At 54.6% G+C, this 27,327-nt stretch overlaps 1 protein-coding gene across 1 annotated transcript in view; it reads right to left on the bottom strand.

The window, feature by feature from the left end:
- Positions 1 to 3,239: 3,239 nt before the first annotated feature.
- Positions 3,240 to 27,327, bottom strand: part of CHST15 (carbohydrate (N-acetylgalactosamine 4-sulfate 6-O) sulfotransferase 15) — a 75,188-nt gene continuing 51,100 nt past the window's right edge. Inside the window, exons 6-8 of the mRNA XM_012642455.1 lie at positions 13,649 to 13,805; positions 7,590 to 7,737; positions 3,240 to 5,790 (exon numbers count right to left, since the gene is read on the bottom strand). Coding sequence (XP_012497909.1) covers positions 5,603 to 5,790; positions 7,590 to 7,737; positions 13,649 to 13,805 — 493 coding nt within the window. The 3' untranslated portion in view covers positions 3,240 to 5,602. The remainder of the gene's footprint in view (positions 5,791 to 7,589; positions 7,738 to 13,648; positions 13,806 to 27,327) is intronic.

Raw genomic sequence — 27,327 nt, 5'->3', positions numbered from 1 at the left:
GTATCTAGTATCTTCTATGTTTCCTCTGGGGCCTGCAAAATCTAAGGTATTTACTATCTGGCCCTTGATGGAAAACCGCAGCCACCTGGAGCCAGGCCGAGAGGGTGAAGCGGGGCTTCTGTGGAGGGATGAGGCTGGGGGGCCCACAGGACCCCACGCAGGGGGGCGGCGGCTTCCGTGCGGGTCCGGGCAGCGGGCCTGAGGTGACCTGGCAGGCAGGGGCTGCGACAGGGCCCTGCCGGGCTTGGTCCTCACTGCCTGGGGAAGCCGGGCCAGCACTTCCCGCCCAGCCTCCCCCTCGGGCTTGCTCTCTGAGGCAGATGGGGAGGAGACGCAGAGAGTGCAGCGGCTGGGAGGGCTGGAGGTCTCACCAGGAATGTGTCAGCATCCCTAGTACTTCCCCTCATGGCTGCTGCAGTTCTGAGTAATTCTCTGATCGGCATCTGTCTGCAGCACTGGACTCCAGCTCCAGCGGGCAGGGACGTGGTCTGCTCTCCCGGGCACCTCCAGTCCCAGGCACATGGTCGGTGCTCCATCAGTACTTGCTGAGAACCAGTGAAGGAATCAACGAATGAGCAAATGAACACCCCCCACCCCCACGCCAATGCCTGGCCCAGTGCCTCGTGCAAAGTGGACGTACCCTTGGTGCCTGGAGGCCATCAGATGGGGCTGTGCCCAGTGAGCAGGGCAGTTCACCGGTGACGTGACTCTGGTCTCGGGGGACTCCTCACTGCAGCTGGCCCACCACAGCCCGCCCCCGAAGGCTGCCTTCAAGCGGGTGGCTCAAGCGACTGGCGCTGGCCAGCCCAGGGTGGGGGAGTCTCAGCTCAGTGAGCCTTTTGGCAGAACAAGGTCACGTTCATTCCCCTTTGTTTCCCCCTAGAAGCCCCAGTCACCACCTAGACCCTCGATGGGCAGGTCTGCAGAAACCCCTGGCCCAGAAGACCCCAGACACCACTGCCCTCTCCTGAGGGCATTTGAAATGGGGCTGAAGGGAGGGAGGCGGGGTCCAGACCCTCAGAATGCAGACGGGCTGCCGGGGATGGGGCCCCTGGGTTTTCCAGGCGATGTGAATTCAGGAGAAGGGGGGTCTGTGGCCTGGCCTCACCTCACCTCGCGTTGTCCCACCTACTCCAGGAATGAGGCCCTGCCTGGGCAGGTGGATGCCCCATCCCAGAATAGATGTGTCCAGAAGCTCGGCCCTTGGCCAGGTAGCCACCTGCCCACGTGGACCTGCTTTGCTTGGCCCCGTACGGTAGGGCCGCAGGGGGCCGGCCAGGGGGTGCCCACGCCACCCCTGGCTTGGAATGCAGCTCACCGGACCACCCTGCTGTGGTTGCTGAATACCGGCCTCCAAAGATGTCCACACCGTGATCCCCAGAACCTGTACGTATGTTCCCGTCCTTGGCAAAGGGGACTTTGCGGATGTGATCTTGATACGGGAGACGACCCTGGATCATCTGGTGGGCCCGGTGTCACCACGAGGGCCCTTGCAAGAGGCAGGAGGGTGAGTCAGAGAAGGCTGTGTGACCTTCAAAGCAGAGGCAGACAGTCAGAGACTTGAAGACACCACACGTAGAAGATGGAGAGAAGAACCACGAGCCACGAAAGCAATGGCCTCTGGGAGCTGGGAAAGGTGAGGAACATCCTCCCCTGGAGCTTCCAGAAGGAACCAGCCCTGCTCACAACCTGCCTTCAGCCCAGGGAGACTGATGTCAGCCTTCTGCCCTCCGGAACTGTGAGGTAATGAACTTGTGCTGCTTTAAGCGATGAAGTTCGGGGTAATCTGTGAAAGCAGCTGCCAGAAACCCACAGAGCTCCCAGCTCCTGCTGCCTTGGCGTCTACCCACAGGACCTGCTCCCTCTCTGGGGCTCTGCCGGGAGCCTTGCCAGGTGACGATCTGGGAAAATCCCATTCATCAAAGGCACGTCTTCCCGCCAGTCTCCACGAGACCTGCCTCGCCCGCCGGCAGAGGGGCTGCCCGGAGGGGGAGATTCCTGGGGCAACAGGAAAATACCTGCCCGTGTGCAACACCTCTCTCCCCACTGCATGACGCCCGGAATCTCTCCCCGCGGAGCATGGCCTTTGCTGCTTCCTGAGTAGGGTCATTCCGTCGGGGAGGTGCACGTTCCTCCGGAATCCCTCCTGAGGGCTGGCTCCTCAGCGGGGAGTGGGCGGCCACACGGCTCGGGGTTTCAGGAGGGCTCTGGGGAGTGGGGGCTGTGCCACAACCTACCCCACGGACGTGCCCCATCCGCCCTCCTCCTCCACACAGGCTCGTTCCCCACAGGGCAAAGCCGTTCCTGGCCCCGTCATGAGGAGAAGGGGTCTCCCCACTTCCAGGCCTGGACGCCACCAGCCCCACCTCCAACACACTCCTGTGGGAGGCAGTGCTGGGAAGAGACTCCCCTAGGGGGTCTTCCCAGAACTAGGGGGCCACGCCAGGTCCACACCGTGCTCAGGATGGCCCAGGCTTCCGGAGCCCCAAGCCTGAGAACCCCTCTGTACGGGCTGAACTGTGTCCCCCCAAATTCATACGCTGAAATCCCAACCCCCCCAAACCTCAGCCTGCGACTGTTTGGGGAGAGGTCTTTACAGAGGTGAGGTTAGAATGAGGCTGTCAGGGTGCTGGAGGGGAAGAGGCACCAGGGCGCGCGTGTGCACAGAGGAGCGGCCACATGGGGACACGGGGAGAGGATAGCCGTCAGCCAACCAAGGACAGAGGCCCCTGCAGAAAACAATGCCCTGGAGCCTTCATCTCGGCCCTCGGGCCCCCAGACCTGAGGAAACAAACCTCTGTGGCAGAGCCACCTAGTCTGCGGGGTCCCGTCACGGTGCACCGGCCTCAGGCTTGCCCTAGCCTGAGTGGCAGCCAGGGGACAGAGTGCCCAGGGATAATGACACGCACCTAGACACGACGGGCCAGGCTGAATGTACGAATGAGGCCCACGGTCCCACCTTTCAAATTCAGAAGTCTGAAGACAGCGCTAGGCCTGACTCACCCACAGTGGGACTCGCACAGGGAGTCCCTGGCAACGTCTGAGTCCCTCTCTGTCTGTTCTTGACTTTCCTTCTGCCTGTTACATGCCCGATCACAGCTCGCCTCTCACAGGCCACCGTGTTATTAAGTCCCCTTCAACGGAGTGTGCACGACTCGTGCAGGTAGGACACTGGACTTCCGTGACTCACTCACGCACACGTTCTGCAGGTACCAGCCACGTGGGTCCGTCTTTAATTATGTTAAATATTAATAAAAGTACAGCATGACTGCAATTCACTTACCATATCTTACATGACTAAGGGTGTACAATTTAATACAATCTGATATACAGCTTTTGAGAACGCAAATTAATTTCAATACCAGGGTGTGAGAAATGCTCCATTTTGCTTTGGTTTTGAATGACAGGCTTGAGAACCACCGCCCGGAACAGCGCCTGTGCCGCCTGTCACCAAGAGCCGGGCCTCCACCAAGAGGTAGCCAGGGCAACAGGCGTGCCCCTGGAGAAAGGCCCTCCAGAGGAAACTGTCTGATGGCATCGGCTGGCACAAAGGATGGGCCTGTGTATATAAAAAAAATCCGCATAATAAACCAAATAATATTGGAAATCATACGTCGGTCGTACTTCTGTAAGAAGCAGAATTACACTACATGTTGTTCACATGCACAGGAAGGCATCAGCAAAACCCCCTGCTGTAAGAACGGTCGGTGTGGCGAGTGAAACACGTACTGGACATGACAAGGTAACTGGCAGAGAAATTAATCTATAAAAGGGCTGTGTCCAGAGCGGGGGCGCGTCGGCACAGAGCTGAAGGGAACCCACTCAGAGGATGCGCCCGCACCCGCACACGCACACGCTGATGGCAAATAAATACACTCACACACTGAAGTGACGGCTCCCTAAAGCATCCTTGTGCTCAGGCCAGATTTCCCTGCTGGCTGCTGCGCCCAGTGCCGGCTGCAGAGAAAGGCCGGGATTGTCCCTGAAAGTGGGAGCTCAGGACACACAGCTCCTTCAGAGGCAGAAATACTCGCGGCCGTGCCAGTGCTGTGGGCCTCACACGGGCTGTGTGTCCCGCCTCCACGCACAGAAAGACGACAGCACCGGGGTCAGATGGCTGAGCAAATGCAGATCCCCTGGCCACTGAAGCCCAGTCTGTCTCCCTCCCGCAGGTTCCACTGGGGAATGTGGGTGTTGCGCTTTCTGACTTTGGTGGACGAGAGCTTGACCTGAAGACTTTGGTCGCCAGGAAGCTTCTCTTGACAACACTCGGGTGCAAAGCTTCATCCACGTCCCACCTGGGGCTGTGTGCCACACAGGTACAAGCATTCTTATCAATCTTCCCCAGGACTGCCAAGAAACGACGAGCCCTTCAGCCCATCCATCGGTATGCCAAGCTACCATGTGGCCTGGAAGATTCCATTAAGAGCATGGCTCCTGGCAATCTCGTTCCAAATCTCAACATAGCATGTTCAGCCTGAGTTCAGCTCGTGCGTTGTGTTTCTGAATCAGGACACGTGTATTTTGTACTTCCATAACCGGTTAAGGAACCCTGACCACACATGGTGGACAGTGTGGATAATAAACTCATTCCAGTGGGAGGGGGAGAAGCAGAGCCTGCAGCCAGCCAGAACTAAAAATGTAAAACCCTGCAGTTCTCCAATGACCTTATACACAGGATGAGGGCTTGAGTTACCTAGATTTTTCCATGAAATGTTCAATTCCTTGAGGTTGCACATTCTTGCATTAAGAGCAAAAATTTCCCTTCAATTATAAACTGAATTTCTTGAGAAAATATCTAAAGAGGCAGAAAAGAGAGCTTGGGCTAGTCGAATGCAGAAAGTGGTTTGTTTTAAATGCATTAAACCTAAGTCAAGTCTACAAGGACAGGACGGGAGGAGGTCAGAGAGATGAAGGTGCTGCCAACAACTGACTTACTTTTTTCCTCTTGGAAACGGTGATGTTAACAGGGTTTATCTCTGAAGAGACTGCAGGGCTGACTCTGGAGTAAAAGGGAAAAGCATGGAAGAGCCTCTGTTCTGGAAAGAGCTGCCGTTCCCCCTGATGAGGTCAGCAATCGTGACAAAATAGTGTCTTGAAAGTGAATGTGACGCAATCACAGCTGTGAACAGCCACCGCCCTCCAGCCTGGGCAACATAGTGAGACCTCATCTCTAGAAAAAACCAAAAACGTGACTGTGAAGTGTAAGTTCTGCCCAGGCCCTGGTGGGCTTCGTCGGATCCCAGACTCAAGCTCTCCGGACGGCGGAGGCAGCAGGGCCGGGCTGCCTTCCCGAGGCGCCCTCTCCACACGCCGTGCGGGGCCGGCCCACCTCGCCCGGCCGCTCCAGGCGGAACCGAATCCTTGAGGCAGCGGCTCCCACTGGCCTGAGAGGGAGGAGCTCTGGGGAGGGTGATCGCTGTTCTGTTCGACAGACCACCACAAAGGAAATTCTGAAATGGTTACAGTCGGCGTGTCCCCAGGGAGGGAGGGAGAGTCCCGCGGTTGTCCACGCCACGAGTGAAATGGTTCCCCGCGAAGAGAGGTTTTCAAAATCCTGGCAAGGGCGGCACTGCCGGGCCCGCCGCGAGCGCGCGAGCTCTCACGTCTTCCACGCGAACGCCTCGTCGGCGAGGACCTGCGCCAGCCGCGCGTTGAAAGGCCCGTAGAAGTCCCGCAGCATCTTCCGCGTGACCAGCCACATGGGCCCCAGGCTCCGGTCCTCGGGCCGCCGTGCGTTGGAGGCGGGGCTCTTGGTCATCAGGGCCTCCTGCTTCTCACTCAAGGGCCCTGCAATGAGAGGAGAAGCTGTGAGGCAGGGGCGCGGCGGGACGGAGAAGGGACTCCACGACAGCCCCGGCTACGCTTCGTGTGGAGACAAGCGTTTTCTTGAAGAAGAATGTGTTTGGGCGTCACGTTTCTTTGGCTGGATCTGTTTTGGAGCACTGAGGGAGGGCGGTGGAAGGACCACCGTGAAAGAGCAAAGAAACTCTTGCCGGCGCTGGACGCCCACCCTCAGGGAGCCCGGCCGGTATTCTGCGACGTGCGGCGTTCGCCTGAGGCTCTCCCTGAGGATTCACTGCCACCTGCCCTGCGTGGGCTGCTTTACCCGGCCGTCAGCCTGGCCCTGGGTGACTGCGCCACCTGCCGGGCAGAGTCCCTGGGCTTAGGATTCTGTGCTAATCAGCCACTGGAAATTCTGCCCAGTCATTTCTACTCCAGGCTGCTGAGGCAAAGGGCCCCAGGCCTGGCCATCTCGCACCCTAAGTGTCTTGCTGTGAAGTGGCCGTAGGGAGGCTGGTGGGGAGTAGACCGCCAGGGCCCAGAGATCCCACTGGCTGTACCTCCACCTGCAGCAAAGACACCAGTAGGAGAGACCCTGGAACAAGCCAGAGGGCGCTGCCACCTCCACACTCCAGCCCTCTGGACCACGGCCTCCCCAGTTCAACCCTCCCAGTCGCTGCGCAGGCCTCTTTACCCTGGGGCTCTCAGGATATGGCCGGAGTCCTTAGCTCATACATAGGAAAAGGCTGTCCCAGTGTCCCAAGGTCATGTGAGATACAGAAGTGGCCTTACTGTCACCTTAAGGGACAAAAGACAAGCTCCAAGTGGTACAAAGTCAACGTGTGGCCAGATCAAAGAGAAATGGGCCTAGGCCTTATAGGCCTCAGAAGGGGAAGAAACAGTTAACACCTCATCATGTGAGCAGCTGTCCAAGAAAGAGGAGAAACAAGAACAAACAATTAAAGGGTTCCCAGTCCCAGTGGTGGGCAGGTATATTTAAAGAAAGATTCGATTAACAAAATTTCCAGGCAGGATCATTAGACAGGGCTGGAGGAGGTGTCCTGGGAAGGAGCTCGGCTCATTCCGACGCTACTCCAGCCCTCCGAGCAGTCCTGGGTGTCCCGTCACACGGCCAGCACTCCTTACCTGTGTACACACCTCTGCCAGCCACTGCCATGGCCAGCATTGTGGCCTATTGTCACCAAGTGCCTCTTGGGACTGTGGGGGCTGGAATCCTGATGCTGAGGACAGGCACCCCCTCCCCAGAGGTCCAGCAGCCTAAACCCAGCCAAATGGCTTTGACCCCAGGGATCCCCAGCAACACCTGAGACGCTGCAACGGCCTGTCTGTTCCCTGATCCGACCTGTGTCCTGTTCCAGCCACCCACTGACGCCACGTCGGTCCTTCAGAGCTCAGCTCTCAGACCCTTTCCTTCCACAGAGGCTTCCCTGCCTCCTTCTGCAGCTGGGGTCTCAACTCATCAGCATGTACCTTTTGCGATGACGATAACCTTCCCCATGTTGTCCTACCTGTCACTTGGTTAGGTGAGCTGTGGCTTCCTCCTCTCCCTTCCCTAGACCATAAGCTCTCAGAGGGGGCCACCTTCCTGTGCACCCAGGGAGTCCCTCACCATACCATGCACAACGACCTGTGTGCAGCTGGTGCTCCATAATGGCACTGAACAGGCCTCCCGGCTCAGCCCGCCCCTCCCAGCGTGCCGAGTCTTTGTTTGGCACAGAGCTCCCAGCAGAGCCACATCCACAGAGCTCGTGCTCTGCCCATCGGTCTGAGGATGACGCTCGTACCTAGGTTCAGAAACTGGAAGACCTTGTGCATGGTGTACTTGACGTTGGATGCGTGATCTTCCAGGCGCAGAATGAGAAACTGTTCCTTGTTAAAAACAGTGAGCCAGTCCAGGAGGTACACCGCATACAGCCCGACCTGCAGCCGCACCTAGGACCACAGACAGGCGTTACTAGAGGAGTAATACCAACACCCTAAGGCGCTTCCCACAAGTGCTGCAGTATTCTGTTATAAACCACGAGAGAGTTATCCCAGCAAACAGCCACCTTCGGAAGCTGGATTTTAACACAGTGTGCTCCTGCTTCATAAGGGGCTTTGTGCCACATGTGCAAAGAATTCGCACACCGAGGGTTGCACTTAATCCCCACAGCCACCCTGCAGGTAGCTCCACGCCTTCATTTCACAGGTGAGGACTGACGCGCCAGGAGGAGGTCAAGGTTTTGCATGTCCCTCTGCTCCCGGTGCAGCCTCCATGCCCAGCACACAATGGGCTGTGACAAATCAACCGCGGACGCCGCACAGACAAGCTGGTGAGTGGACAGCCAGGGCCTGTGTCGTGGGAACACTGTGACTGAGAGGGCGTGTGTACGTCCCAGTCTGATCAGCACCCATGAAGCCCACAGGCAGACGCCGGACTCCGATCCCCTCTCCTCCCCACCCATCCCCCGGCACTCACCCTTCTGCTCCTGTTCTCCTGCCAGGCCGCACCTGCGTGGCGGACACAACCTACCCAAAGACTGGTCTGGCCCTGGTCCATGGTGCCCGGAGGTGATCTCCAGAGCCCTGCTGTCCTGCCTGACAGGAGTGTCTTGGTTTGCCAGGGGTTTGGCCAACACTGATTTACGACAGAGCTTTGGGCCACATGGTATCAGTTCTGACTGGAGGGACTGCGGACTCAAGGTCAGCCACCTGAGCAGTATGCGACTGAGCCCCAGTAAAACCCTGGACACCAAAGGCGGGGGGTGGCAATACCCCAGGAGTACTGTCACACCTCCTGGCCAGGAGGCGCTGACACCATCCGCAGCTCCACAGGCAGAGAACAACTCTCAGCTCTGCCCCGGGACCCTGCCCCATGCGCTTCCTCCCTTGGCTGATTTTAACCTGCATCCTGTCCCTGTAATAAATCGTCACAGCCTTCAGTACCTTCTGGGGGCCCTAGAAAATCACTGAACCTGAGAGGGAGCTGGGGGACCTGCATTCTGAACTTGCAACTGGTGTCGGAAGTGACAGCATTCTTGGGGACTGTTCTAAACTTGCAGTTCACTCTAAACTCTTGGCAAAGCTCCAAGAAAAAAGGGCCTCCTCCCCTTTTGCTGGGAGGCCTCCTTCTCCAGGCTTCTCCTCGTGCCCCTTCCCCAGGTGCTCAGGGACCCCACCCCACCCATCTGTGGTCTTCCTCATCCCCCACCTCTCCCCAGTTCACACCATGCCCTGTGTTCACACCCCATCAACACCTGGCCAGTCTTCCCTCCTCTGGTCTCTGCATTCCCATCCCATACCCGGCCACCAGCACGAGCTTCAAAACCAGCGACCTGGCCACAGCCAGCCCCCCATGGCTCTCTTCCTGACCAGGCCACAGCCAGCCCCCCATGGGTCTCTTCCTGTAGAAAGTCCTCAGTCTGGTGTGAACTTCCAGCTCAGCCCCTCCCACGGGGAGCGCTCCCTGGGCTCTCCTCGGAGTTCTCACTTCTTTAGGCAGATGTCATACGTCACTCTTCCTTCTCTGCCCAGCCTGACCTTACGCGCCTCGAGGGCAGGGACCATGGCTTCTCCGTCGTCCCATCTTGCACAAGGCCCTGCACCCTGGCACTCGACGTGTTTCTCGGGTGGCACTGCTGAACATGGTGACAGCAATAAGACGATGAAACATTGGACAAAATACGTGCAGACACTAACTACTTTCATCTCTCACTATTCCTTTGCCATTGTTATTTTTCTAACCACGTAGGAGGATGAGGAGGAGGAAAAACAATTAGAGGGGATAGCTGTCTCCAAAATACACAAGCTGTCTCTGACCCACACTTTGTTGCTACCTGACACACCAGCGCATAAAAAGCCCTCAAGCTGGGCCGAAGCTAGGGAGAAAATGAGTTCGTGCCAGTCTCGGAAATCAGTGCATGTCGCCCCCGACGCAGAAGAACCATTGCAGGAACATCTGTTGTTAGTCGTGGGCCTCACGGGGCTTTCAGTCCTCCCTGGTGGCTCCCAGCCCACCCCTCCCAGGAAGACCAGTCTGACAAGGTTTCTCTCTTCCAGGGAACCTGCCTTCGCAACTGGAGAACTTTCTAGAAGGAAAGTGTTCGTGGCAGGCTGGAGGTGTTTTAAAGCAGCTGTAGTCTGTCCCTACACCTGGCCGTGGTGACGGTATGTTTCCCTGAAACCTCGCTGTGCCATCCTCGTGGGAGCCTCCTCCGCTGACGCAGGAGGACGGAGACCTGCCGGCGGAATCGCGCCCTGCAGCAGGGTCTTCCTCGACAGGCAACAGGAGGGGCTGCTCTGGGAAGGGGATGAAGCCTCAGGGGCCGGAGCTGAGGGAGCCTTCCTGGGCACTCAGTGGGCTCCCAGGGGGCTGGCTCCCCGGCCCCCCAGACACCCCCTCTTCTCTGCCCACCCTCCAGCCCCCTTTCCAGTCAGGTGACAGTTTCTGGTTCGCGCATCACTGTCACAACCATGCACCACAAAGACGCCACTCCGAACCCTTTTGTCCTCACCTTTTCCCAGTACAGGACAGAGAATCAAAACAAAACAAAAATTGTTAAAGAAGGTAGCTAGGGCAAGTGCCTAAGATGTTTAACACTGGAAAACGCGAGCGCTGAGAGAAGCCCCTGAGCGTGTCTGCACCAGCTGACTCCCAACAGAACAGAGGCCCGGGGAGCGGCAGGGGCCTGCCCAGGGTCAGCACCTCGGAGCAGGACCTGAAGCCGGGTCCCGCGTGCACGCAGGGCTCACTCCCCACACAGGGAGCCCAGGGAAGAGCGAGCTCCACAGGAGAGCAAAGCTGGGCACGGTCCCAGCCCTGGCCGAGCCTCTCTGTCCCCAACTAGAGATTTCACTGGGACTCCCCCTAACCTGAGTTCAAGCGTGTGTCGGGCACCCCACTAGGCAATGGTGACATGCTGCTAACAGACATGCCCTGGCCTCAGGGAGCTTGCAGTCTAGTGGCAGAGACAGCTCAACTGGTAAAGAAACAAACATCTGTGATCACCAACTGTGATACACGCCATGGAGAAAACTAGTGGAGACAACAGAAGGTCAGAGTAGAGCAGGACCAGAAGGAAGAGAAGGCCCCAGCAACCAGAAGCAGGTCCCCAGGAGAGGAGGAGGAGGAGGAGGATCAGGAGAAGGCACCCAGGTGGTTCTCAAGCCTGCGCACGCAACACCCAGAGGGCCTGTCCGACAGAGGATGGGCCCTGCCTCGCGCTTCTGATTCAGACAGTCTGGGGAGGGCCTGAACATGTTCTGACAACTTCCCTGGGGCTGCGGCTGCTGCAGGTCCCGGGACCAGGACTTGCAGGTCCCTGCTGCGAGGACGCACCAGGGAGAGGTGCTACAGGGCCGTGATGGAGCCGGGCGGGGCCGGTGGGCACACCTGCATCCGGGCGCCACAGGAAGGCAGCGGATGCCTTCAGCAGGGTGTGCCAGGGCCCAGTGGGTCTCACAAAGCTGCCCTCCCAGTGCTGTGGCTGGACGGAAATCAGCTTCTCCTCCCAGAAATGAAAATTCTCCTCTAAGAGGAGGGTTTCTGATGGCTTCCTAACTACTCTTCCTCTCCAGGGACCAGAGATGGAGATGATTAAGGGACTATCTGTCACCACCACATCTGTCCTGCCCACTGTTCTTGTCCCTGGGCATCTCCCTTTGACCAGAGGCCCCTGCAAAGCTACTGTCTTGTCACCCTCCGAAAAACACAGAATTGCATGTAAAAGCACATGCCTCCTGCCGGCTCGAACCCTGGCTGTAGGAGCCAGCTGCCAAGGTGGCAACTCCCTGAGTTCAAAGGCCGTCAGATCTGAGATTGAACCTGAGCCTGCCTGTTATGCGTTATAGGTGGGAGAGTTGACTTCTGTGAGCCTCAGTATCCCCATCTGTGAAACGGGGATGGATTTCAGAGGATCTGTGGGCACTGAAGGAGATGGTGCATTGGAAGGGCCTGGGACAGTGCCTGGCAGTAATAAGCAAAGGTCAGGTCCCTGTCCCCTTCCTACTGCTGGTCCAGGAGCAGGATCTGCAGGTCCCTGCCCTGAGGACCCACCAGGACGAGTGTGCTACACCCAGAGGAAAAGAACATCTTAGCAGGGACAGAGAAGAATCTGAGCAGCCCAGCTCTGTCCCCCACCCCAGTTTATTGCCAGTAGATCACAATCACACCTCTCTGCACGACTGTCCTCTTCATCAAAACTAAGCATGGAAATGCACGAGTTTCCCTGTTTCTTCGGATGTTCACTTCCTTATGAAGGCTCCGTGCCATGTAAAACTTATACGAAATAAATTCTAGGCTTTTCTCTTGTTAATCTGTCTTTTTTTATAGGTACCTCAGCCATGAAACCAGCAACAGGTGAGAAAAGAGATTTCTTTTCAAGACCCTCCCGTGGGGTCCCATTTCTCTCATGACGAGGTCTAGACTCACCCTGAGGCTCACCACGTCCCCGGGGACGCAGCCCGACTCGCCAGGCACCCGAGCCCCTCCCTCACGCCCCGTCTCTCGCACACAGGATCTCGGGCTCTGGGTGGCAGGTGGTCCCGGTGCTGGCCACTCGGCCTCTGCACACGCTGCTCTTGTTCCCTGATGACTCATCCTCTAGGACTCGGCACAGACATTTGCCCTCCTGGGAACCCGCCTGATGCCCTGTTCTCAGACGGCCCCTGCCCCCTGCCCAGCCTCATCCACTCTCCCTGCTGGCTGTGCAGGATGGCAAGGACCACGCTTGTCCCGGCTATGCTGCGGCCCCAGGACCCAGCACCACGCACAGAACACAGTGGGACAGATGAACACAGGGATGCGAGACAGAACCATCGACCCCAATCCTTCTAACAGCCTGGCAAAGCAGCGCCATTACCCCATTTTATGACAAAGCAACTGGTCTCAGAGAGGCCAAGACAACTGCCCAGAGTCACATAGTCAGTGAACACCCCAGGTGGGGACAGAACCCACACCACTGTCTGCATCGGAGCCCACTCTGCCCAGCACTGCAGCCGGGTCCTGCGGTTATCAGTGTCCCTGCCACACCTTCCCTGCTGAACCAGAGTCCAGCAGCACAGCCTGGAGCCCCACCTGCTGCCTCTGCACACTGCCTTCCAGATACCACGGCCTCGGTGACAAGGAAGGGGGAGCAACGCCTTCTGATCTGAGCCCCACCGCCCCTGGGGGCTCCGGGACTGCACAGCGGGTCTGCCCGTGCCTTGCCACACGGCAAGTTGGACAGAGCCGGGCTCGTAAAGGCAGCTGCAGCAGCTTGGCTGCGGAAGGAAGAGGTGTCCAGCTGCACAAGCCCTCCCACGAAGCCCTCAGGATAACCATCAATCCAACCTGGGGAGCCCAGTCTAGAAAACCAGCCCCCAGCTAAAAGGTGCTGAATTCACCATTAATATTTGCATTAAAGAAGGCTAGGTATTTACAGATATAGTCCTAAAGGGAAAAGAAAAGATAGTGGGAACAACAGAAAATATTTTTTAATTAAGACCCTGTCAAAGAAGCCTTGAAAGTCATTGGTGAGTAATTTTTTTAAACCAACAAAACAATCCACCGCTGATAGAGAGGATGCTCTTAAGAGAATTTGAGAGCCGGGTGTCCTCGTGTCTGCCGGTACTAATTGCTGGGTGTGTTTTTAGAGCCTCACTAAATGGCAATCTTTCTAAATGCACCCTCATTCTCCCGCTGAGGGAGGAGACAGGAGGTGGGGGTGACCAGCAGGGAGGAAGGCAGGGAGCCAGCCAAAGAGCCATCGTTTTCAGTTTTTACATCCGTGAATAATGGGGAACAGCATTTGCACATTAAAACACTTCTGTGCTAAACCCCAACCCACAATGCCACTTGCATGCTAACACACGCGGCGGTACGCACGGGCATGGCGTTGTTGAGGGTGTTGTTGTAGACGCAGGCGCGCAGGGAATAATCAAGCATGCAATTTTCAAACAGCTGCAGTGCTTCTGTCACTTTCTCGTGGAAGTCATCTGCAGATTTATTCGAACTTGCGAAGTAGAGATAGTCTGAGTACAACCTGTGAATAAAATAAATGGATATTTTTACCACCCATGAATGTGCAATCGCGCCATCTGGATGACAATGAAGATCAATGCACAATGACATTATTTAGTTTTGCTCATTAAAGCACTATTTCTCCTCCTTCCCTTGCAGTTGGGCCATCTCCCTCCCTCCCCCGCAGCCCCGCCCTTCACATGGCCTTCCACGCTCTCCGGCCGGACATGTCTGCACCGGCCCCAAACAAACCACCAGCGGTTTTTATGTTGCTGCTCTTTCTGGTCCTCTCAGGCCCTGGCTCTGTCTTCTCCGTAACAGTGAAGCTTCAAAACAACAACCGGATCACAAAAATCGTACAGTAGCAAAGGGAGGCCATGAAAATTTTATGCACCTTCCCGTTCCTCTCTCCTCTATTGGAGGGAACAAAAACAAGAGCATCTGTTGCTCTCGCAGTGTTACAATTCCACATGAAATCCCTGGCCCTTCTCACAGACGTTCCTGACGCTTTAAAAAAATTATGAAATGTGTCTTTCTAGACTGGTAGGGACCTATTTTTTAACACCATGTAAAAGCATCCCCACATACGCATGTGAACACCTGCAGCCTTACGTGTTTCCCCGAAGACACACATCTGTTCACACAGACACCACCGCACGATGTAAGAATGCTGTCGTACACGAACCGCCAGTCCTCCTTAATAAGACTCCAGGCTCCTTGGAATCCTCTTGCCAGCTTCCGTGTCCATCTCTGCATCCCCCCCGCTTTAGCAAGAACCCTGCTGGTGAGTTAGATTTATGGGACGCTACTGTTTTAGACTGAGCCCTGGCACCAGGCCCCGACAGACCAGGCCAAACCAAATCAGAACAGAGTCACTCCTGCTGGGCACCACGGCCAGTTTTCAAAAAATAGGAGATTTACAGCAAGCAGTCACCAGGGGCCAGACAACTTGAGCCGGCATGATAAAGAAGTCCCCTCTGCCTCAACCCTATTAGGAAAGTCACTCAGAAATGACCAATCCACTCTTTGTCCCCTGTTTCTGCTGCGTCAGCCCTTTCCTGCTTACACAGCCCACCTCCTCCGCTCGGCCAATAGGAACACCTTTCTATTGCAAGCATGGATGCTGCCCCATTCGTGAATTGTGCTAATAAAAAGCTAATAAGATCTTTAAACTAAATTTGTTCAAATCTGCACTGCTAAGTTGGGTTAGCCAGAATCCACCACCCTTGACAACTAATACTCCATATCTGATCAGTTCCTGTTGTCCACCATCCCCAGGTGGCATCTGGCCACCTGGCCTGTCTTCAACAAGAATCCCATCAGGTCGTTAGGTCGGTTTAGCCAGAATCCTCCCCCACCCACTTACCCTTGAGGTTTCCCTTAGTAATTTTCCATCCACCGGCCCCTCACCCTGCTCCTCGGCTACGAAGCCCTCACTTTTTCCCTTGTTGCGTTTGGAGTTGAGCCCAATCTCTCTCCTCCACCACACACGCCATCGCAGCAGTCCCTATACCTATCGTAATAGTCTCAGATAAAGTCTGCGTTACTGTTTTAACAAATGTCAGAACGGATTTTTCTTTAACAGAACTTCCAATTTGTGAGTTTCCTACTCTTTCTTCTCCCCTGTTTCTACTTGCAGAGAGTGTATTTCCTTTTTTTTTGGTTTTCAAAAAAAAAACCTCTATGTGTTTAGACATTTCTCCCTACTCTCTCTTCTTGCACACACACCTGACTGTGACCCCACAGCTATGCTCAGCGACCCCCACACTCAGAGCCCCCAGCTGCATCGGCTGCACCTCCTGCCGGGGGGTGAAACTGGGCTCGTGGAAATCACGACCCTACGGCCCCATGGATTCAGACTTCTCTCTTCTCTCAGCTCCACACTTCCTGTCCCCTCACCTCCAACCTGGCTCCCCTTTTTCCAGTGACTCTATGCACCCACATATGTGGGGGTTTTAACATCTGTAAGATCTGCCAGTCGCACCCAGCGCTTCCGTCCCCAAGACTCAGCCACACACCGTCCTGCAGAAACTGTGCACCCTCATTGCACGGGGCTGCTGCGCATGCTCCTTTTCCACTGCCCTCTCCTCTAATCACAGTCATGATACGGGAGCGTCCCTTCTTAGGGACAGGCCAGATCGTGTCCACCCCTATATTCCCCCTGCCCTTCGCACATGTGATGCCTTTACCACGGCCCTTTAGAATTTATCCACGGCCAGTGTCCACAGAGGACGCCTCCTAGAAGTCTTGAGATGTTCGGGATCTGCCCACAGATTGCCTAGAACCCAAACACACGCCAGAACAGGACTGTTTTGTCTGTCCCAGCCTGGTCAGTCACTGTCCCAAAGGACTTGCCTCAAGACTAGTCACCAAAGATGCTCAGCGGCTCGAGGGTGGGCTCCCCCGGACCCACGCTCCTCTGAGTACACTCCCCAGGACCACAGCACATTCCCCCTGACTGGTGCCCCCAACACCGCCTGTGCTGTTTTCGAAACTGGAACATGCATCAAGACTGAAACACGGTGCCCGTCACTGCAGGGTCGGTCATAGTCAGAATAACCTGAATGGCTGATCGATAAATGCCCACATCAGACCTGCGTGAACCTTTAAGAGCAGCTCGGCTGTATGCACTGAGGGGTTCCACGCGGCACTTCGATGGGGTGTCCTATCAGTCCTACCAGTGTGATGGCTCAGCCCAGGAGACTACATCAATGAGAAGTAACAGATGCTTATGAAACTGTCATCAAATCCTATATTTAATAAGTCCAAGCCTAGAGTTTTTCCAAAGATGAGCGCAGAACTCTCCAAATTGCTTGGTGGAACTGGAATTGTATCACATAAATTACCTCATAAAAACACAATCACTGGCTCAAGGTTTCCATACTGACATTTTTGAGATTTTTCTTTATGGTGGTAATATTTCTACTAGATATCTGGCTTATAAATAAAACAAAAGCATCTAAGCCTGCCTCAATTTTAAATACAAAGTCACTTTATAAAGAATCTGCTGATTCTACACAATTCTGTGTACATGAAGGAGTAATCCCTGGAAGAAAACTGGGACATGTCCAGTGTCCCAACCAGGGGAGCTCACTCCTACCAGGTGAGACTACTGACTTTCATCTGTCAGGGGTGTGCTGAAATGAACTCACACCCCCACTTCCTGTGAGCCACGTTCATAGCTTTTCAGAGCTAGGCCAGGTCCCTTCCTCGGCAGGATGGGAAGAGACATCTTTGGCCCCTCGGTCACCTCCGAGTATCTTGGATCTGGCCACAGAATCGGTGGTGAGCTCTGGGATTCCCTGGAGCCCCACTGCCAGGATCGTGCTGGGAAGTCCTTCTCGCCCTGGCCTGTCACAAACCTGAACAGGAACTGAATCGCCAAAACAAATGGCCACCATCTCCCACGTGGATTCCCTAGTTGGCTGAATAGCGACCACCAAAAAGATATGTCTAAGGCTTAATCTCTGGTACCTGTGAATGTGATATTATTTGGAAATTGGGTCTTTGTAGATGTACTTAAATCCAGGATCTTGAGACAAGATCATCCTGATTCAGGGTGGGTCCTAAATCCAGTGGCTGGTGTCCTTATAAAAACAGGAGAGATCACAGACACACGAGAACACCACATGCAGACAGAGCTGGGAACTGGGGTGATGCATCCACCAGCCAAGGAACACCGGGGACTGCTGGAAGCCACTGGCAGCCGGGAGAAAGGCCTGGGACAGATTCGCCCTCCGGGCCACCAGAGGGAACCAACCCTGCACACATCTTGATTTCAGATTTCTGGCCTCCAGAATAAATTTGCTTTAAGCAGCTAAGTTTGTAGTAATTTATTACAACAGCCCTAGGAACCAACACAGATTCTAAACCCCGATTCCAAAGGAAGACTAAGGAGTTACTTTTATTGACAACTCTCTGGGACCCCGAAACAGTGGCCCGAGTGTGCAGGACTGCGGCCGTGTGGCCAGGTTTCCCGCAAATGCACAACAGCAGCGCTCACCTTCCGGGGAACGCTGTCTGGGGGGAGCATCAGGCTAACGCCTCCTAAAAACGTGTTCAATAAACAACGCTGCACCTTCCCCCACAGCTACTCTCTGGGGAAAAAGTAAGTTAATGACCTTGGATGAGTGAAAGCCACTTGGATGGGTTAAAGCCACTCAGAAAACGCTGAGAAAGACAGCAAATGCATCAAGAATAAGTATCCGACGGACCTCACAAAGCTGGGGCAGACACACCAGGTAATAGCTGAAATGTAAACAGACAAACCTCAATGCCCACCTTTTGGTGCATCAGATCAACTGTGCAATGACTTAGTCGGGGAAAGAGACCAACATGGAGACACAAGAGCTCGTGATGAATCATCGCAGAACTGCAGGGACGCTCATGCCACCTCAGGATGCATTAACAGAGGCATGGCATCAAGAACACGGGAGGGTAGAGCAAAGTGACAGGCGGCTCAGGGCCTGCAAGGACGTTTGCCTTCAGTGCTGGGCACCAAGTAGTGAAGGGAAAGGAGCTGCTGTCCCTGGAGATGCAAAGACTCAGCGGGAAGACCTGTCCCACACCCCTGAAGGACAGACCAGTGGGTAAGGTTCGGGAAGAAAGACTGGTTTCATACAGGGAGAAATTTCTCCAGTTAGGGCAGTGCAGTGGCTGGTCTAGGCTGGAGGGGAGCGAGGGCTCCGGGGTAGCACAGGGTGGAGGGCCTGACACCCTCCCAGGCCTAAGTTTCAGGGCTGCCCAGGCCACTCCTGCTGAACCTCATTTTCTTACTCTCAAACCACCCAGAACAGATGGGTGTTGCATTTGGCCAGGACCGTTTCCAACGGCAATTCCAAATATAAGTCCAGATCTGTTCCAGGCCTTCTGTGCTGCGGTTATTTTAGAGGCTGCTGGTGCGGCCTGTGGGGTGCTGCTTGGCCCCTTTCCTGTGGCATGCAGGGTCCCGGGCCCCCCGAGGGGCAGTGGGACAGGATGTGTGTGTGTTGAGGGGAGGAGGCTCCCTCAACCTGGTGCCTCTGAAAGTGACCACGCCTCTCCCCATCGGGACAAAAGGGTGGCCAGCAGTGAGCCTTAAGGCTCTACCACGTAAAATCTGGTTACCCGAAGACCACTGCTGAATTCACTCAATGACATTTACCAGGTGCTGCTCCGAGCCAACGTGAGCAGAGGTCGGCGTGCCGGTCACTGTTAGAGCAGGAGCAGCCACTACGCCGTGGGCACCTCCACCAGGCCAGGCTCTGTGACTGCTGTCCAGGTTTAACTCCTGCAGTGTTCTCAGTTTCCATGGCATGGAGGCTGGTGGTCACAGAGGGCGGCCGGCACCAGGCCCAGCGCTGGGTACTGCACATATGCTCAGGTTTTGTCTGCACAGCCCTGTAAGAGATGCATGGACCCCATCTCTCGGGGCAGGGGATTGACATGCAGAGAGGTTAAAGAGTTTGCCCAGAGGCACACAGCCCAGGAGCTTCAGGGCTGGGACCCAAACAAACCCAGGTCTGCCTGGCCCCGGATCCCACTGGCGCAGCAGGTGCGCCCCTTCCCCCTAGTTTGGAGGAGACAAATCGGTGGCTGGCTAGGGCAGGGGCTCGCCATTTGCACTGACAGTTTTTGGGTTTTGTTTGTTTTGATGTTATTGTTTTAGGTGTGCCGTGACTTAGAAGCAACAGTCAATTCTGTCACAGAACTTCTTAATAAGTCACAGCAGACTGGCAAACAATTACAAGTGTAACAGAGCAGCACACAAACGTTTAGGATAAACACGAGGAGCTTCGCTGCACGGTCAGGAAACGCAAATGTGTTTATGACATCGCGTGGGCACCTAGAAAAGTGACAGCAACAACAAATGGATATTCAGGTCTCCATGATAAAGCCAGAACACATCATGTGATCTTTCATCACTTAGATGGTGAACACGCATTGGTTACTGTGATAGCGCCTCAGCGTTTAGCAGTTTTGGTTATCACATGATGACTTGCTCGTTAACTGGCTGCCTGCCATGTGCAGAGCTCTGCAGGTTCTAGCTGCACTGTCACTAGTTTGGGGAACCTCTCTCTACAATGGGTTTCTCCTTTTTGTTCTTATCATTTTTATGTTGAGATAATCCACATACCACAAAATTCACCCCTTTAAAGTGAACAATTCAATAGTTTTTAGTAGATGCACAAAGTTGTGCGACCATCATGGCTCCCTTGTTCCAGAACATTTTCATCACAACAATAAGTAGCTGTTGGTTTTATCATGTCAGTTCCCAGAGGGGCCCATGTCAGAAGTCACTAAGATCACCAAGCTTAAAAGGCACATGAAATTAGAAGCTTTGGTCCCAGGTTCAATTAGACAAGGGCAGGCACTCGATGGCCTTGGGCTATGACGTTTCCTCCGGTTACTGCTCCGTGCACGGCGCTTCTCAGAGAGCCGCGCTTTGAGAAAAGAAGCTGTGGGCAGCGGGGAGCAGCTCCCGCTGCTGGCCCGGCTCACCAGGGACACCAGCCCCACATCCCAGAGCTCTCTGAGTGCCCCCGTCAGCTTCTCAGTGACACTCATGTGAACAGTCACACCTCCTCAGCCAGGAGCCCCAGAGAGGGGACACACTCGCATCCTTCAATTCACCCCCACAGCCTGGTGGCCACAGGAGGGTCATGATAAATGTGGTTACAAAAATGACACCAGAGCCCCAGCCTCATTATTTTCCATTTGCCGGGACCCAAATTTAAATCACTGATCAATAACTTCCCGACCTCTGACGTGGGGCCATCAATACTGATGATACGTATTTTTCCTACCAGGAAAAAAAGGTCATTTGATGTAGCTGGGAGGGAGCCCTTTTGTCCCACTGCATCACAGACCAGGAACATCTCACCATGAGGCTCAAGGACATGGGACCGGCCGGGCGCACTGACTCGAGGAGACACGCAAGGGCGCCCAGGGTCAGCTCAGGCTGAGCACAGCGCGGACGCTGCTGAGGCCCATCTGCTGCCAGACAAGAACATCCACGTTTGGGCCTGAAAACTTCCAAAGGAATGCAAAGCTTCCTGTTTGCTGGGGCCACTTGGGCAGGCGTCTTTGCTTTCCCACCAGGCCCCAGGTTCCTGAGCGTAAGATAGGTTCCGAGTCCACCTTCCAGAGCTTCCAATCCCAGGGCCTCGGTAAATTTTCACGGACTAGAAGGTAGAACCTCTCAGAGGCAACACCCCTCATGGTTCACCAAGCACTTTCTCATGATTCCCAGTGATCCCGATGGCAAATGTCTCTACAGGTGAGAAAATCAAGGTGCACTGAGGATTGGCCGGCTGCTACCCCTGGTGACAAAGCCAGGCCTAGGACCCACGGTGTGGGCCCCTCGCTGCAGAATCACGCCACTGCACGCCGGGGCTGGCCTGTATGGGACATGGGCTTCCCCCTCTCCTTCGGCAGAGCCGACCTCACTGAGCGGCCAGGTCCCCAAGCTCTGCCTGGTGGCCCCAGAGCCCATTCTGAGGCACACAGCTCACCTTATAATCTACAGACACAGAAACAAGGAGGCCCTTTTCCCCGAGGGCGTTCCTCCCGCACAGAACCGCCCTTTCCAAACAATCCGTGTGGGAATACACAGGACTGCCAATGGCTTTGCAAACCTTTCCCAAAAAAATAAACAGTGTTAAATACATGGGAGTTTTCTGCTTGATGGTTTTCTCCTACCAATAACAAGACATGGTCCCTCACCAGGTGGCGACTCCTGAGTGGTCTACAGAGAAAACCTCCACAAGGCCTGGGCTGTCCTTCTGGCCTGGGTGCCACCCGCTCTCCCACCCGGCTGTGGTCTGAGGGCGAACCCTGGCCCTCGGGTGGCTCAACAGCTCAGCCCGATGAAAGTGACCTCATGCCACTGCTCTGGCCCATATCAAGGTGTGTCAACCAAAGCAGGCGGCTTCTGATAGGCCAAATGCCTGAGTCTCCCAGGAAATTACCAGGCAGCTTCACTAAAGACACTGCTACAGTCTTCCTCAAGACTTGTAACTTCCGCACAACCTTTATACTCCAACAGCCTTTCTTCCCATTCCGTCTCTCACCCACAGAGGAGTTCTCCGAATTTCCCTTTGGGATAGTTTATACTAACACTAAATCCCTCAATGCTGAGGAGCAGCATGCTTTGTAATCCTCGTGCAAATCTGTCATAGAGAAAATATCGCGTGACATTTCCAGTGCCAGGCTGTCCTCCCCTGCCTGAGAACGCGACAACAGCTTTCAACTGGTGTTTCCAGGGGCTTGGCGAAGTCGCGCTTTTTGGAGAAGCGTTTTCAGCGCAGCTGCAGCCCGAGGAGCAGGAGAGATTCTGCCTCAGGTCTAAGGTCTACGGCAATTCCAGAGCATAAATGCAGCTCAGCTCCCTCTGGGAGCTGGTGCTAGCCCGGGGGTGGGCCTCTTGCTCTCTCTGACACGGAGGGAAGCAGATGAGGTGAGCCTAGGCTTAGGCCCCCAGAGACTGGGGTCCTTGCCGCTTACAGAGCTTTGTAAAACCGGGGAGTCATCCCGCCGGTGAGTCACAGTCCACTCCCTCCCAGGAACTGCCTGTGGCTGAAAGCCCTGCCTCCCAGGCGGTCCTCATCCAGCCTGGGGTGGATGGACGGGAGCTCCCTCATCCGGGACAACCCTGAAGGGCCTCCGTGGCTCCAGAGCTCCCCAGAGGGCCGGCTGAGACCTCCCTTACCACACGGCACAGCCCACCCTCCTCTGCCTGTCCTGCCCCCACCACCCTGCCCAGGGCTTATCCTCAAAAGTATACCTCCGGCACACAACTGGCCATCCCTAGGTCTGCATGCCAGGAACTGATCTTGACCGGTGAGATGTTGGCTCCTTGGTCAGACCTGCATGGGATCAAATCCCAGCCGGCCACTTACTAACTGTGTGACTTTGGGTAGGTGATCTAACCCCACTGAGCCCACATGCGTCACTGTGAACACATCACAACAGCCCCCTCACCTGCTTGCAAAGCTCCAATAAGGCAATGCCTGGAAAGGGCTTAGCACAGAGCCGGGCCGGAGCCAGAGCTCAATGAACACGAGATCATTTCACTGAGGCCTGTCCCCACACCCTCGACTGGACAGAGGCTCCAAGCAAACAACGGGCTGGATTCTGCTCTTCTGTGTACATACAGCATCTAGCACATCAAGGGTGTCCAATAAATACAGCCATGTGTCACTTAACAACGGGGATACGTTCTGAGAAACGCATCCTTAAGCAACGTCCTTGTGCAAACAGCACAGAGTGTACTAACACAAGCCTAGACGGTCAGCCCACTGCACACCTGGCTGTGTGGTACACGCTGCTGCCCCAGGCTACGCCCCTGCACACCCCCATGGACTGCACGGAACGCTGTAGGCAGCTGTAACACAATGCTAAGTGTTTGTGTATCTAAACACAGAAAAGGTACAGTAAAAATATGGTGTTATAATCTTATGGGACCACTGTCACATGTGTGGTCCATTGTTGACAAAACCTTCATTGTGCAGTGCATGGCTATATTTAGGGAGTGAATAATAGTGATCAGTTTGGTCATTATTATTCGCTACTACTAATACATAATAATAATAGCTAATTTATAATATTTTCCATTTGTCCAGCACTATTTAAAGACATTACTACATATATTAAGTCATTTAATTCTCACAACCTTTCAGATAGGACTATTTTCCCCAATTTTACTGATGAGGAAATGAAGCACAGAGAGGTTAAGCTACTTGTCCCAGGTCACAGAGCCAGTGGGTAGCAGAGCTGGGGTTCCAATACAGACCACGGGGACCCTCGAGGCTGTGCCACTGTCACCATGACCCTGGCACACCCCCCAGACACTCAGCGGGCAGCGGCAGCTCACCACCTTCGGGCTCCACCCCACACCCTACAGACGGAGTGAATGGATAACACCAGGACGCCTGGCGGAACGTCTGGCCCCATCACGGCCCCATGTCCCAGTGAGCGACCGCACAGAAATGGATGCATTTCATTAAAAGCCTCGTTCCCTTCCTAGTTTATCGGCATAAATGGATGAATTATTTAACCAGTCCAGGAGTTGGTAAAAAATCAGCTTACATAAGCAGATGAAGAAAACAACTACCCAGGTTCCAAGGCTCGAGGGGTTCCGGTCAAAATCAAGTTCTAATTCTTCACTGAGCTGAGGGTCCTCCCCCTGGACTCACCATCATAAGTGTGAAAACCGACCATTCCTGCGGTGGTCGTTTCTGGGCACTGCATTAAGACTCCACGCAGAATTAAAACCAAAATATAGACGCTGTAAAATCCTTAACAGATGGTGCGTGACCCCACTCCAAATGTCCCTGGAATAAAAGAGGAATGCGACCAGGTTGGAGGGGCGCGAAGCATGTCTCGCATTGAATGGGGGCTGTAAGGGCCTCGGGACTAAGAGGCCAACTCCACCAGCTATCCCGGCGAAGAGGCAGAGGCTGATGTGAGATGCGTTTCAATAGTCTTTACCGCTTACGAATGGGATTAAATAAAGAAAAATTCTGCTTCTAAGTGGTGGCTTTTTTTTTAATTAACTAGGCCAATTTAGCATAGGAACGCATCAATTTACTCTTAAATTGTTGTGCTTTTCTACAGAGAGAAACTTGGAACATGAATTCTTGGCTAGCCTCTCCCACCATACGAACCGTTCCATCCACTTCTTTCCATTATTTCTGTTTTCCTCCGGAAAAAAATGGACTTAACTGTTTATATCCTTCTCTGGAAACTTAAAAGTGATTTGACTTTAACTACAATTCCAACATTTTCAAACCTTTTACCTTTGATCAATTATAGAAATAAAGGGTAAATGTGAACCTAACACTAGAAGTCAAAGTGGGTCTTTTTCCCCATCAAGCCAATTTGTAGAAGGAAAAGAACAATTTGGTCCAATCCACCTGGCAGTGCGCAACCCCAGGGATCTCCCACTTGCAGACATGCGAGGTCACGGAACCATCACGCGAGCCGATGGCCCAGGACCCAGACCAACGGAACTTGGGCTCGTAGTGTTTGCTTCTTCAAGAGTGACCTAAACACACAGCAACATTTATCCCCTTTCTGGCTGGGATGGGTAATGAGCCAGTCATTTCAAACAGGCCATGAGTCGACGGTTTCAGAAAAGAAGGAATTCCTATTGTTACATATTTTTATAAATGTTTTAAGTGATGAAACAGCTACTGCTGTCAGTAACCCACACACAAAATGTGCACGTAAATACACACTCCCTCTGCACAGGGGCTGGCATCAAGCTGGAAACTACTGTTCTCTGGCTGGCAGCCCCAGTGTCCAGGTGGAGAATGAGGGTGGCCTGTAAGGATCCCCAATTCTTGGTATTCACACCCTGTAGTCTCTTCCACTCAAGTGTGGTTAGACCTAGTGACGTGCTTCTAACAGAATATGGCAATGGTGATAGGATGTCATGCCTGTGACTAGGTTACAAAAGAGCGTGGCTTCCGGTCTGCTAGGAGATTCTCCCCGTTGCCGGCCTGGATGAAGCCAGCAGCCATGCTGGACAGACCTCATGGCAAGGTATTGAGGGCAGCCTCTCACCAAAAGCCAGCAAGACCTGAGGCCCTCATGCCAACAGCTCTTGAGCCCATAACCGTGTGGGCTTGGAGGCAGATCCCTCCCCACTCAAGCCTTTGGATGAGACCCCAGCCCTGGCTGGCACCTAGACTGCAGCCTATGAGAGACCTGAAGTAGAAGACCTCTGGAAACTGTTTTAAGCTGCTAAGTTTTGGGGTAACTTGTCAGCAGTAGCTAATGCAGCAGGCAATGCAAGGACTGGGTTAGTGCCCCGACGCATGCTGCTGCCACCGCATCCTGCCCTTCTCCTCCCCAGAACCAGGACATTTATCAGGACAAAGCCAAAGTCCTGCTTCTCTGATAAAGTGCCACTCCCAGAGAGTAGGCACCTGTCACTGCCATCGTTCACAGCTGCACATATGCTCAGCACCCAGCACAGGGCTCGGCACACAGTAGGGGCTCCTGAACAGCTGAACTGACGGACTATTTCTGCTAGATTGAGGACCAAGGAGGCAAGAAACCTTCACTTTCGGTTCCTAGTATAGAGCATTTGTTCTTAAAAAAATAAAAGAAGGAAACATGGTGTCCTCTTGGGAAGACCATGTTCTGGCCCGGGAGCCTCCGTCCAGACGGTGACTCCGGCGGGGTCTGAGAGATGCAGTAGGCAGGTCTTGTTCTGGCGGAGCTGTCTGCACCTGGACAGCACTGCTGTCCTCCCAGTTCAAAGGCTCACCTTTATGGTGCTGGTCCCTCAGAGGTAGAACCAGAACCCCAGGAAGAAAGAGGCACACTTGGGAAAGCTGGCTCTACCTCCAACAGGAGGACGCGTGGTCTTTACTTTGTACTCACTGTTTTCTCCCCTCAGAATGCCTCTTCCCCTTGACCCACCTTCCTTATTCATGCAGCAAATTCTTATTCATCCTTCAAAGCCCAGTTGGAATCAGCTCCTCCAGCTTAAGCCTTTCTAGACCTCCCCACTCAGGCACCCACTCCCCTCCCTCCCATTCTGCTCTTGCTGAATCTGCAGGACCATGACAAATGGCGGCCACGCCTGTCTAACCAGCCCGGGAGCTCCGGTCTTCCCAGGGCCCAGAACAGGACTGGCACACACTGAACCCAGTCCCGACAGACTGGTCCACAGAGCTACAACACGCTGCTGTTTCACTCTCTCTCGGCCCCCTGCAGTTCAGTGCGACCTTGCTCAGAATGGGGGACTAAGGAGAAGCGAAGAAAAACGTTTGGTGAGCAGAGAGTGCACTCTTGGGAGAATGTTGCCACCCTGGGAACTGCAGCTGGGTGTCGGTGGGGAGGGAGGCGGAGCAGCTGTGAAAACACCTCTGAGGCGGGAGGGGTCAGTTCCGTCAGCAGCCTTCAAAGCTGGCGGTTGTGTAATCATGGGAGCCCTGCTGGTGTGTGTCACCTGCTCTCAGACCAAGGGAGACCAGTCCACCATGAGGAAAAGGGCCAAGTCTCTGTCTCCCAAGCATACAGGACATGTAGGAGCAGGAGGACATGGCAAGGGACAGCAAGGTCAGTGGCTGCCTCAGAACCAGAGCGGATGGATTCCCGAGGCCGGAAGACACGCAGAAAGCAGAGTGAAACCACACCGGCCTCTGGACAGTGTGGCACCAGGACAGCCACCACATGCTCGAGCTCAGGGGGCCGAGGCTGGTGCTGAGCCAGCTCTCCTCTGACCAGCGGACACTCAGAGGAACAGGCTTCTTGCAGAGGACTCCACAAGAGGGTTGCGGGGATCAGCCCAGAATTGTGGCCGGGGCCGACTTTAAAGCATGTCCTGCGGGGCAGCAAAGCTAAGTGAAAGCAGCAAGACGTAAGACTGTGCGTTCTCACACACACACACACACACTCTCACACACCCACACTCACACACACACACACATACACTCACACACACATACACACACTCACACACACACACACACACTTCACACACACACGCACGCACATACACACACACACACACTTCACACACGCTCACACACACACTCACACGCACGCTC

This window comes from Propithecus coquereli, unplaced genomic scaffold (assembly GCF_000956105.1).
Source record: "Propithecus coquereli isolate 6110/MARCELLA unplaced genomic scaffold, Pcoq_1.0 Scaffold179, whole genome shotgun sequence".
Classification (NCBI taxonomy): domain Eukaryota; kingdom Metazoa; phylum Chordata; class Mammalia; order Primates; family Indriidae; genus Propithecus; species Propithecus coquereli.
The sequence above is the reverse complement of the archived record's forward strand: the minus strand, read 5'-3'. Positions and strand labels throughout refer to the sequence as shown.